Source organism: Fukomys damarensis, unplaced genomic scaffold, assembly GCF_012274545.1.
Source record: "Fukomys damarensis isolate Sample0158 unplaced genomic scaffold, DMR_v1.0_HiC HiC_scaffold_27, whole genome shotgun sequence".
NCBI classification, from domain to species: Eukaryota; Metazoa; Chordata; class Mammalia; order Rodentia; family Bathyergidae; genus Fukomys; species Fukomys damarensis.
The window spans coordinates 21,061,375-21,074,578 of record NW_022900939.1 but is presented as its reverse complement, the minus strand read 5'-3'; the positions used below and the strand labels follow the sequence as shown (position 1 = coordinate 21,074,578).

At 36.4% G+C, this 13,204-nt stretch overlaps 1 protein-coding gene and 1 pseudogene across 4 annotated transcripts in view; one reads left to right on the top strand and one right to left on the bottom strand.

Annotated features, from left to right (window-relative positions):
• Kmt5b (lysine methyltransferase 5B) overlaps nucleotides 1-13,204 on the bottom strand; it is a 62,150-nt gene that overhangs the window by 24,638 nt on the left and 24,308 nt on the right. For all 4 annotated transcript variants that reach the window (XM_033756847.1, XM_010635765.3, XM_010635766.3 and 1 more), the window contains 2 exons: nucleotides 8,141-8,288; nucleotides 2,883-2,951 (listed from right to left, as the gene is read on the bottom strand). In XM_033756847.1, coding sequence (XP_033612738.1) covers nucleotides 2,883-2,951; nucleotides 8,141-8,288 — 217 coding nt within the window. The remainder of the gene's footprint in view (nucleotides 1-2,882; nucleotides 2,952-8,140; nucleotides 8,289-13,204) is intronic.
• LOC117283547 lies at nucleotides 6,215-6,839 on the top strand (annotated as a pseudogene).

The window sequence follows — 13,204 nt, the reverse complement described above, 5'->3', positions numbered from 1 at the left end:
TAATTTATATTGATACCACTAGAAACTTTTTTAGTTATAGACTCTTAGTTTCAGTAACTCTGGATTCTCAAAACTGTGAAGCAGAGCTATTTAAGAGTTCAAACATATTCTAGAGGTACATGAAGAAATGCATAGTGCATTTATTTTCCATTTTTAACCAAGTAGTCCTCAACCTTACACTACAGGGTTATTTACATATGAAGAACAGATAAACCAAAAGAAAGCAGTTGTTAGCTAAGACATAAGACTTCAAGCAATATAAAATACGAAATGGTAGAAAATAGATAAGCTATGTCTTACACAGTAATCAGGAAGTCACAGATCACTCGGAGTAGACACAATAAATTATCCACAATATTATGTGGCAGGACTACAAAAAATAGAAGGAGCCAACTATCTTTAGATGTTTGATGTGGAACTGACCAATGGTGATGACTTATTGAAAAATAATTATATGGGAGGGCCGGGGAGCTCAATGGTTCCACCACCTGCCTCACAAGCATGGGGTGCCGAGTTTGATCCCCGCTACCAAAAAAAACCATAAATAAATAAAATAAATAAGATGGGACTGGGGATATAGTGTAATGGTAGAGCACTTGTGTAGAATGTGGGGAGGCCCTGGGTTTAATTTCCAGCACAGGATAAAACAAAAACAAAACAAATAAACAAAATGCCCAAATCTAAAATTACATCTCTCAACATATAATAAAGAGAGTCAAGGCTAAACTCACCTAAAAGGTTAGTTTTCAGAAAAATAAGCTACTGATCTGGAATGGATGTCAGATATTTTTAATAGGCTTTATGTGTATTCTATGCTTTTTGAAACACATTTCTTCCTATCTAAAAACATTTCTCAGGTATCCTTAGTTTATTCTTTATGCCAAATAACTTAAATGCTAAAACAACAAAAATATAATAGTAACATAGTATTTTGCCTCACCCCTGAGCTTGTTTCTACTTTTCTGACTTGTTCTGCCTCCAACACAAACCAAATTTATAAAACTATATCCCTTGCTACTCACTAGTAAGACTACTACTTAGACTTAGTCTTACAACTTCAGACTTAGTCTGCTACTCACTCTACTTCACTTAAAATGTATTTTCTTTTGCCCCCAAAATGCTAAAACCTATTATCACAGATGGCTGCTATATGAAATGATAGTGAGGGAAAGGAGGAAGAAAATGATTATGGGTACAAACACTTGTTTTCAATTTTCCTGTAAAATGTATACAAATCACTGGGTTAACAATAGACATAAAATCTCATTTACAACAAATATTGTGAGAAATAAAAATTATTTTCATAACATAAGACTGCTAAAGTTCTTAGGGCCAGAGCAAAAGCCACTGAGGATCTTATAAAAAAAATAATTTTCCATTATTAAACAGAAGACTACTCTCTGCTCTCAACATAATCATTCTAAATCTTCCAAATTCCATAAAGCTAACTTCATACTACGATATGTAAAATTTACAGATTATCTGGAACAATCCTTTTGGTCTAAAAATAAATAAGGCCCAACAAGGATAATTAGTTGGCCAAGGACTTAGCAACTTTTTTACTCAGGCTTTTTCTCTCTGCTCTGCTGCCTGTCCTAAGAGAGCCCTCTGTGTTACTTCATGTTTAGAAAAATCTTTGACTTGTGTTTGCCACTGAGCACCAGAGAGAAATAGCTCTGGCTTATACACTGACAGTGAAAGGGATGAAAAAAAATTTTTTTAAACTGCGGACTGAACCCAGGATCTCCCAGGCCTTTTTTCAAAATTTTGAGACAGTGTCTAGCTAAGTTGCCCAGGCTACCCTTGAACTTGTGACCCTTCTCCTCAGCCTCCTGAGTGGCTAGGATTAAGGAAGGTGCCACCATCCCAACCCAAGTATTTGGGCTTGAGATCTAAGATTCTAGATTTTTAATTTAGTATAGGGGTGAGATGCTGGGGGGCAAGAGAGGGTTTTGGTATTTCCAAAACAATATGCCCTACCCTATCCGCTATTAACACAAGATCTGCTACTTTAAATAAGTCAAACATTTTTTCTCTTCCTATGCCTCTCATCAATGGCTGGTATAAGAAATTAAAAGTAGGACCGGGGATTCAGCTCAGTGGTTCTGCTTGCTGCTTGCCTTGCAAGCGCAAGATCCTGAGTTTGATCCCCAGTACCAAAAAAGAAAAGTAATTTACAATCAGCTTTTACTAAAAGGGGCAAGAAAACATACAAACTCACATTCCTACACACCTTCCCCGCCCCCCCTCCAGAGACTGACTTCCCAGATTTTCTTGCTATTTAGTTTTTCTGTCTCCAAACCCAAGAGACCACTGTGGCAATGAAGAAAAGCTGCAGACTTGTATTAGCTGACTACTGTGCCCTTCCATTAGTATGTATAACCAAGAGTTGACTAGAGGGGTCCAGGGGAAAAGGAAAGGGAATAGAAAAAAAAAGAAGAAAGGGAGAGAAGAAGAAAAAGACAATGCTCAAATATTTAAGATATAAAGAATGGAAACAGTAAATACATTTCCCCCTCTGAATGAAGTTGCACTGAAACTGAAATTGTATTCACAGAGAAGTCATAAAACCAGAGCTCTCCATTCCTTCTTGACCTGAAAATAAACAACCAAAACCATACCTGGCCGAGTCTCGCAATCAATGCATAGCTCATCCATAGAATGATTCCTTATCTTTTGATGAAAGAAATTTCTTTTAAAATGATCCTGTTATAAAGCACAAGTTTTGTCTTTGTTTTAAATATAACTAAGGCCAAACTATTTTAAAAGGTTTGTTAACACTCATGTTTCTGCTGACACCTCAAATTAACATTTCAGAACATTACACAGGCTGGAACAGGTTAGTTGGTATCTTATTACTGTTTGTGATGCACTCTACCTACCTCACAGGGTTGTTGTGAGGAAAACTGTCAGATTTTGAAAAATGCCTTGAGCTCCTCGAAGTAAAGGTGCTATAATAAATGCAAAAACAAATTAACAATAAAAAACTACTTGTACAATTTATATTTGTAATTTCTAAACAGGCTTACAAGATTAATTGTAACAAAACTCTTTTAAAATACTGATAATTAAGAACTTCATAAGAAAGAAAGAAAGAAAGAAAAGAACTTCATGAAGCCACAGGTAGGCTCAGAAGGATAGCAATGACAGGTTAGAATTCTTTTCCCATGTATTAAGTCAGAAGGTTTGAAAATTTTCTTTACAAATTCTAGTCAAGTACCTAATTTTAAAGTGATTTACAAATTCATATCCCACAAAAATAAAAGTAAAATAAACATTAGACAGTTATAATGGTGGAAGGTAAGGACTATACAAATTGCCATTTGAATTAGAAAAGTTAAAAAAAGAGGAAGTACCCTGAAATGACTCTTGCTTTATAACATTATCTCCTCAGTCTACTGCCTGCATAAGTCTCCTGCACTTAGTCATCATCAAATCTCAAGGTCACATTGCCTAAACAATGACGCATTACTGAAAACATCCAGCCTGCCTTTACAACATCTTGCCCCCAACTTTCTTCCTTCCTTCCTTCCATGTTTTTTGAGACAGGGTTTCACAATGAAGTCCAGCCTCGAACTCATGGTGATCCTCCTGCCTCAGCCCCGAGTGCTGGAATTACAGACATGCGCGGTCACAGCCAGCTTCCAATTCCTTTTAAAATCAGAGGTGTTATCAAGAATTTTTGTTAAAAAGAATTTAAATTGCACACTTGACAAAAGTAACTAACTCCAAATTTTTCCTATTATTGTGTTTATACTAAGTACTCATTCTATAACTCTTGTTGGTAAATATTGGGATATAGTAAAATTCAAACATAAGCACTCAGCCAAATCATTTAATATCTATTCTTTTAAAACACTATTCCTAGGGCTGGGGATTTAGCTCAGTGGTTCTGCCACCTGCCTCACAAGCACAAGGACCCGTTTGAACACTTCTTTTAAAACACTATTCCTAGGGCTGGGGATTTAGCTCAGTGGTTCTGCCACCTGCCTCACAAGCACAAGGACCCAAGTTTGAACACTGGTACCAAAAAACAAAACAAAAAAAACTTCCAGGGGCCAAGGATATAGCTCAGTAGCATTGCCACCTGCCTAACAAATGCAAGGTCCTGAGTTCGATCCCCAGTACTGCAAAACAAAACAAAACAATACACTATTACTGGAGGTCCACTGAAAGAAGGAAGCAAAAGGCTATCCAAGAGAAACTAATAAAAAATGACAAATTATAGGTGTATAAACATGAACAAGGAAAACCACTGAACAATTAATAGCATGCAGAATTAAAATTCAAGATCCATTAAGTCTCTCAATCACTTCCTTTGCACCCCAAAGATTGAGGTCTATAAATTAATAACTGAAGAATTTTTTTACACTCCAATATTGATTTTCTTTATTATCTATGAAACGATTTCTGTCAACATTACAGCAAATTGTTGCTCAAAAGATGACGAGCTAGTTTTATTTTGAAGTGAGTCCACTAAGAAGAAAAGAAAACATGTACCTTTCACTAAGGCAAACAAACTTATAAGTTTCTGTGGGGCTAAGGATGTAGTGTAGAACATTTGCCAGCCAAATGTGAGCTTTGGGTTTGACTTCCAACTTTGGGTTTGACTTCCTGTGTCTGTCTGACACAGACAGAAAAGTCTGTGTTCCCAAATGCCCTCTGACAGGACTCTGCTGAGACACCTGTGAACTGAAAGCTCCAGTGAAAGGAGGCAGAGATGGCACCTGTACCACCAAACTGGCATGGTGATGCAGAGCCAACCTGCTCCATCTGTGGAACAGTAACAGGCCTGGCTACACCATCACAGGCTATTTAGGGAACTGTATAATTAAATGTTGCCCTCAAAAACATGAATTAATACCTTCTGTAGGTTTACCTTGTTTAACCATCTTTAATTTTACTTAGCCAAAAGGCTGAGAGGCTTCAATCTCTGTAGAACAGGACTCAGTTTAGGCGTCCTCAGATATAGGAAGGTCCTGAGTTTTAACATTTGTGTGGTAATCCTTTAGTTCACATTTTATTTATGTATTTATTTCATGTAGTGGACAATGAACCCCAGGGTCTTGTACGTTAGGTAAGCATTCTATCAATGAGATACACCCTTGGCCCCTCTGAACTTTACATTTTATGACTATCTGGTTTGAGTTTTCAGAAACTATAGATAAGAACTTTTTAACCCATTTATCACATCACAATGAAACTCACAAGCCAGATTGGTTTGGAACTAATTATTTCAAATACAGCATGGGAGCTTGTTAGAAATGCTGAATCCTGGGACCTATCCACAAGCTACTGACTCAATCTTCATTTTAACTAGATTCTCAGGGACTCATATGTAAACTAAGAGTGACCAATAATGGTTTGGGAGGACATACGCAAAAAACTGCAGGATTTTTTTCTTACAAAAGCCATTACCAGGTAACCCTTAATCCTCTGGAATAAAGTACAGGGGCTTCAGAATGTAAAAAGTTCTTTTGTAGACCACTAAAACTTGTATTGTAATTTTAACGGGATAATCTAAAATGTTTTTTATGTTTCTTTATCTCAGTTTACGGGGCACAATCAACAGAACTTTCTCAAAGACTTCAGGCCAATATGGTGGATCTCTGCAGTGGTATCCAACAGGCCACTAGACTTTTGTGTCAAAACATAATTCACATAGTTATATTTTTAACTCGGGGGGGGAGAGTGGGGGGCTAAAGGATGGTTAGAATTCTTTACTGGGGATTGAATCCAGGGTCTCTGAACTGAGCTACATCTCTAGCCACCCCCCACTTAATTTTTTGAGACAGGGTCATGCTAACTAGCTAAGTTGCCCACTTTGGGAACAATCTTGCAATCGCCCTGATGGGATTACAGGCATGTACCATGGCATTCAGTTAAAATTCTATCAAGATCTTCTAGGTTTAAGAGGTAGAGAATGAGCACTGGTTTCTTACATTCAGTGGGGGGAAAAAAAGAAATGCAATTAAATAATAATGTAAACTAACTAGATCTTAGTTGGACATCAGGGCACCAATCTTACTGATTTTCCAGAGAATAGCCAGTAATCTGACAGGAAACTATTTAGATAATCTCTCAGCTCTATTCCAACGTTTCACTTCATTTTATTGAGTAAAGATACATGACAACAGGAAATTATATGAAAATACCTGAACTACTCCTTTCTGGACTTAGAATATAATGGATAGATCAAGTATAGTGTGCCTTGTCAGTAAGGGAAAAATTAACAAGGTGGAAAAGAGTCCTCTGTCTTCTCTGCCCTGGGAGCAGCTCCCCTGCCACGGCCTCTCACCCGCTAAAAATGTATGCCTGCTCCAGATTTGTCTCCACCTGCTCCTTGGTCCAGAATACCTCCCCACTGCCGAGACAGCCACTGTCTGCAGTGGTGCTGAACAGACAAGGACATGGGCAGATGAGCGCCTCAGCAGCTTTGCAGTCCCTCGTCCCCTGACCTCACTTGACCCTAGCTGCAGGTTCCAAACCTGCATCATTTCAAGCACATCGACACAACAGCCAAGTTCATTGGGGCTGGGGATGCCAAGGACGGGATGGCTTATTCTGGGGCTGGGACTGGGACTGTGTTTGGGAGCCTCATCAATGGTTATGCCAGGAACCCTTCTCTGAAGCAGCAGTTCTTCTCCTACACCATTCTGAGCTTTGCCCTCTCAGAGGCCATGGGACTCTTCTGCCTGATGGTGGCCTTTCTCATCCTCTTCACCACGTTAAGGAGCTGTCTCCACCTCACATAGTTCTTCCTCCCGTTGTCTCCTCTGCCCTATATGTTCCTTCCCATATACTTCCCCAGGCTGCCCGGGGAAAGTGACTGGCTCAGGGTTTGAGAGAGGGAAGATAAATACTGTATTAATAATTGGAAAAAAAAAGGGAGACAAAAGACTTTTCTTGGTCACCTGGAGTCACCATTTCTCATCTCCCCAACTGTCAGTGTCCATCCATCTAGAATTCTCCTGGGTTGTCACAGGCATCGGGGTAAAAACTGCCAGTGAGTATGATGGGATGAGAAGGAACCTTAACCCTAGCCAAGACTGGCTCTCCATTCTAAATCTCTGCTGGCGTGCTCCCTACCTGACTCAAAACCCTTTGCCACAGAAGCAAAAAGATAAAGAAAAGTTGCAAACCTATGACCTCCTGCTTGGTGGCACAAACAATCAATCTAGGGATCTTATTCTAAGAGGTAATATTCAAGTGTTAAAGGATGAGAGATTAAGATGGGTATAATCATTTTATATATACAGCAAATGATACTAAATAAACATCTTTTCTTACTGCATATTGACTATAAATGTCTTTACAACATTCCTTTAATTTGTAATAATTAGTTGCATAGCAAAGATTATACACGAAGCCAAAATTCCCTACATTCAGTGGCAATTACTTTTAAGTCTATAATAAAATCATGAAACCAAGACCTGGCATGTAAAGGTACAAGATCCCAGTAATGAATGTAACTGTACTGTCTACCTAGAATGTACCAATAAATTCAATAAAAAAAAAAAATCATGAAAAAAAAGATGCACCTTATTTTAAGTTAGAAAAAATAATGCATTTTCAAGGTTTTACAGGATACTTGCAAGATTTTACTTTAACTAAAATAATTATCAATACTGAAAACAAAACATGAAGCTATTCCTCCAGTTTAACATTTTAACAGAAATATTCTGAGGTAAAATGGAATTAAAACTGACAAAAACTTGTAGAGGCTTTGTTTGCCTCTCTTGGCTCACAAAGAAAGTGTATCTATAGCAAAAAACCTTCATGTCATTTAAAATTTTGAACAAAAGTAAAATTAGTCATCTATTTTTCTTTGTCTTTTTTCTTCAGTACTTGGAAAATGAACCTGGGGTCTTCACACTGAGCTACCTCTTTTTGGGGGGCGGGGTACCAGGATCGAACTTGCAAGGCAGTCATGGTGCCCCTGAGCTAAATTCGTGGCCCTTCACCTTACTTTTTGAGACAGGGTCTTGCTAAATTACTAAGCTTCACAGGCTTGGCTCAAACTTTTTATCCTCCTGCCTCAGCTGCCCACAGTGCTGGGATTGCAGATGTGTACCACCACACTCAGCAAACCATCTGTTTTGTTAAATCTGTTCCATTTAGGTTAAAAACTTAAAATTACCTAGTATTCATTTTGTGTGTTTGAAAACCTAAATAGGGATCAAGAACCAAACTGGTTGCTAGGTCATCATTTTCACAGAGTTCCTTGGCAGACATTCCAGAAGATGGCACATAACGACTCTGTCCTTCAAATCCTGAATTACCATTACCTGTGAAAAGCAAAAAGAAAGAAAAGTAACTCGAATTGTAAAATACGTAAATTTACCTTTAAAATCCTTTAAATTGCAGACCATTCAAGCTCACAAGAACTAAGATTAGTTATTTTTATCAGTTTTAGTAATTAAGAAAATAATATATCCTTGCTTAAAAAAGAGAACCAGATGGAGTAAATGAAACCAACTAATGAGAATATTCTGGGTAGCAGATGATATCAGGTTTCTAAAGAATAGGGTCTGAGTAGTTGGAAGACTCTTTGGTTCAAGTGATTTACTCTCCCCTCCAAAGAACAGGAAAGAAATGGAATGGAAGGATGTTTGTTACTTTAATGAGATGGCATATAGGGCCATTACACATAGAACTGGGGTAAGAAATAAAACAAGAACCCAAGATCATTTCTGAAGTTTCTGTAGGAAAGACTAAAACTGAACCTCAAGCCCAAAAGATGTCATGGAGTTCAGCTTCTTGCTTTTGGATAACTGAGTGATTATCTCCACTTTGTAGCAACTTAGGTTGAGAGGTTCAAAAACTTATGATCACAGAGGTAGCTAGCAGAAGTAGGAAAAGAAGTGATAGTCCTATTTCTCTATTCGAAATAATTTTCAATTAATAGATAAAAGTAGAAATTGAAACATGTAACTGAAATAATTGGGTTTAACTGTGAAAAGCAATGTAAAGAAAGCTACATTTATACAGATTAAGTTACATTACAGTTGATTAAGTTTGATGCACACATCACTGACAGTATCTTCATGGAATTAGCATATATGATTTATAGGACACCAGCATAACTTTAAGACTCTGAAAATTAAGACATGGAAGAATGAGAGACACAGTGAGAGGTTTAACTTTCTTTTCATCTATTCTTTCATGAAACAAAATAAACACATGCAGGTCCCTGACAAGTGCAGGTACATGATTTTGCAATGACATTATCTGCATGTAGGCATGTGAAAAGCTATCAAAATAATTTTTTTTCTTTGAGACAGATAGGTAGTCCAGGCTGGTCCTGAACTCGCTATATAGTCTAGTCAGCCTCAAATTCGTAATCCTCCTGCCTCAACTTCCTGAATGTTGGCATTATCGTTATGTACCACCACCCCTGGCTCTGAAATTGTTACATTTTCTTAAAAGCTTCACTGAAATATAATTCACCTAGTGAACAATTCACCCATCTAAAGTGTGTAATTCAATGGTTAACATATTCATAAGAGTTGTGCAACCATCACCTCAAAAAGAAATTCTATTTCCATAAACATTCCCTACCTACTCCTCCTTCCTGCAGAGACCCTAACAACCACTAATTTACTTTCTGAATTTGCTTATTCTGAAAACTTTATATAGATGGAGTCAGACATATGTGACATTTTATGACAAGCTTCTTTTAGTTAGCATCACTTTTTTTTGTACTGGGGACTGAACTCAGGACACCTTGAGTTCCTGCAAAGCAGGCAGCAGCATCACTGAACTAAATCTCCGGCCCCTCACTCAGCATCATTTTGAAGGTTCGTTCATTTTACACCATGCATTAGTACTTCATTCTTTATTATGATCAAATAATATTCCATTGCATGGATATATATCATATTTTCTTTACCTACATGCCACTTGGTGGATCTGGATATTATAAATAATACTGCTGCAAACATTCAAAAAGTTGTTCTGTGCACATTGTTTTCAATTCTATCTAGAGCTGGAAATGCTGGATTAAATGGTAACTGTATGTTTAACTGAGGAACTACCAGACTGTTTTTAAAAGTAGGGGTTACAAAGGTGGGGAGCAGAGAAGGGGGTGAAGGGAGGGTGGGGACAAAGGGAAAAAATGAGAACCAAGACCTGGCATGTAAAGGTACAAGATCTCAGTAATGAATGTAACTGTACTGTCTACCTAGAATGTACCAATAAATTCAATTTAAAAAAAAAAAGTAGGGGTTACATTCCCACCAACAGTGTTTCAAATTCTCCACATTCTTTTCAATACCAGTTATCTTTTTGATTCAAGATATCCTACTGGTTGTAAATTTGTACCTTGTAGTTTTGATTAAACTTCCTGATGACTAATTATATTAAAATCTCTTTCAATACTTCTTGGTCCTTTATTTTCCTTGGAGAAATCTGTCTATTCAGATCATTTACCCATTTTAAAACTGGATTTTGTCTCATTGCTGGCTTTAAAGAGTTCTTTATATGTATTCTAGATACTAGGCCATTTTCAGATATATGATTCGAAAATATTTCCTCTCATTTTGTGGTTGTTTTTCATATTCCTCACAGTGAATGCCTCCTGAAGAAATTTTGCAATTTTGATCAAATTTTGTTACTTCTTATGTTTCGATATCACTTCTAAAAAACCATTACTGAATCCAAAGTCAGGAAAAATTATACTTGTTTTCTTAGGATTTTTATAGGTTTTGCTTTTACACTGGGATCTTTGATTCAACTTGAGTTAATTTTTATATGAGATAGAAGTTCAACTTCATTCTTTGCACATGTATTTCTAATTGTCCCAGCACCATTTGCTAAAAAAGACTACTGTTTCCCACCGAATTCTCTTGGCATTCTTGTAAAAAAAAAAAATTAGTTGGTCAAAATGTAATGATTTCTGGATTAATTCTATTTTATAGACTTACATGTCTATGACAATCATCACTGTCGTACATACTACAACTTTATGGGCAGTTTTTAAACTGGGAAGTGTGAGTTTCCCAACTGTTCTTTTTCAAGGTATTTTAACTATTTCAAGTCTCTTGAATTTTTGTATTTCAGGATCAGCTTGTCATTTGGAGCCAGTTTCATTTTAATAAAGATTTGCTGAATCTATAGATTTGAGTATGGCCATCTTAATATTAAATCTTCTAGTCAATGAACATCTAATGTTTTCCCACTTACTTAGGTCTTACTCAATTTTTCAAAATGGTTTGTAATTTTCAGAGTTCACACTTTTGTAAAACTTTTTTTATGTGCATGCCACTGTAAATGAGATTTTTTTATAACTTCATTTTTGGATTGTTCATTCCAAGTGTATAAAAATATGACAGATTTTTTAATACAGATATTGTATTCTTCAAGCTTTGTTAACTTTATTAATTCTAATCTTTAAAGTGAACACCTCAGATTTTGTTTTGTTTTGTTTTTGGTACTGGAGATTGAACTCAGGACTTTCTGCTTGCCAGGTAGGCGCAATGCCACTTAGCTACATCCCCAGCCAGAGGGTTTTTTTTTTGTTTTTTTTTTTGGTACCGGGGATTGAACTCGGATCCTTGTGCTTGCAAAGCAGGCCACCGATAGAGTTTTGTTTTTGAGGTAAGGTCTCACTATGTAGCCTCAGCTGGCCTTGAACTTGTGACTGTCCTGTCTTGGCCTCCTTAGGGACGGGATTAACAGGCACATGCCATCATGCCCAGCTTCCTCGGGATTTTTTATATATGTAATCATGTTATCTGCAAAATAAGAGATTGTTTTACTTCTTCCTGTCTAATCTAGAAGCCTTTTAGTCCATTTTCTGGCATAACTGCTCTGATTAGAACCTCCAGTACAATGCTGAAGAAAAGTGTTGATAATGGATATCTCAATCTTGTTCCTGAGTCTTACGGGAAAAGTAAGACATATTACATATTATAATTCTGGTTTTTAAAAAGAATGTTATCAGGTAGTGGTATTCCCTTTTATTCCTAGTTCAATACCTCCTGTCCTGAACGTATACTGGATTTTGTTAAATGCTTTTTTTTTTGCATTTATTGAAATGATATTTTTTTGTCCTTCATTCCATTAATATGGCTTATTATTCTAATTGATTTTCAAATGTTTAATCAATCCTACATGCCTTAAATAAATCCCACTAGGTCAAGGTACAGAATTCTTTTTATATGCTGTTGGATTTGGCTGAGGACTTTTGTGTCCATGTTCATAAGAGATACTAGCCTGTAATTTCCTTGTGATGTCTGATTATGAAAGCAGGATAATAGATATGTAGAAAGTGTTTTTTTATTTTTTTGAAAGTGTATGTGACAAATTGTTATTAACTCTGTAGACATCTTGGAGAATTCACCAATGAAACTATCTTGTCCTGATTATTTTCTTTCTGAGCAGTTTTTTTTTTTCTTTTTTTGGTACCAGGAATCGAACTTGGGCCCTTATGCTTGAGGCAGGCAGTGGAACCAATGAGGCAAATCCCCGGCCGGATTTTTTTCTTTTTAATAGTTGAATCTCTTTATTTGCCATACATGTTTATTTAGGTTTTTAAAAATTCCTTCATGAATTATTATTATTATTTTTTGGCATCAGGGATCAAACTCGGGACCTTGCAATTGTGAGGCAGGAGGCAGAACCACTGAGCTAAATCCCTGGCCCATTCTTGAATTATTTTTAGTAGTTTTGTTTCTAGGAATTAGTCCATTTTATGTAAGTTATCTATTTAATATACAATTGTTCATAGCATTGTTGTATCACCTTTTATTTCTGTAAGGCAGTAGTTATGTCTCCTGTCTTTCATTTTTGACTTAGTAATTTGAGTTCTGTTATTCTTGGTTTTGCTTTAGGTTTGCCGACTTTGTTATCTTTTCAAAAAAATCAACTTTTAGTTTCCTATCTTCTCTTTTTCCTATTGTGTTTCATTTATTTCAACAATAATTTCTATAATTTTTGTGTTTAGTTCATTCTTTTTTCTGGTATTCTATAGTGAAGGTTAGGTTAATGATAGGAGATCTTTCTTTTTTAATATAGGTATTTATAGCTACTATATATTTCCTTCTGTTTTACTGTGTTAGCTTCATTCTATAAGTTTTATCCTCATCTTCAGGTGTTTTCTGGTTTTCTTTTTGATTTCTTTGATCCGCTAATTTAGTAGCATGTTGCTTAATTTGTGTATTTAGGACAATCCTCAAATTTCTTTGTATTGTTGATTTCTAAT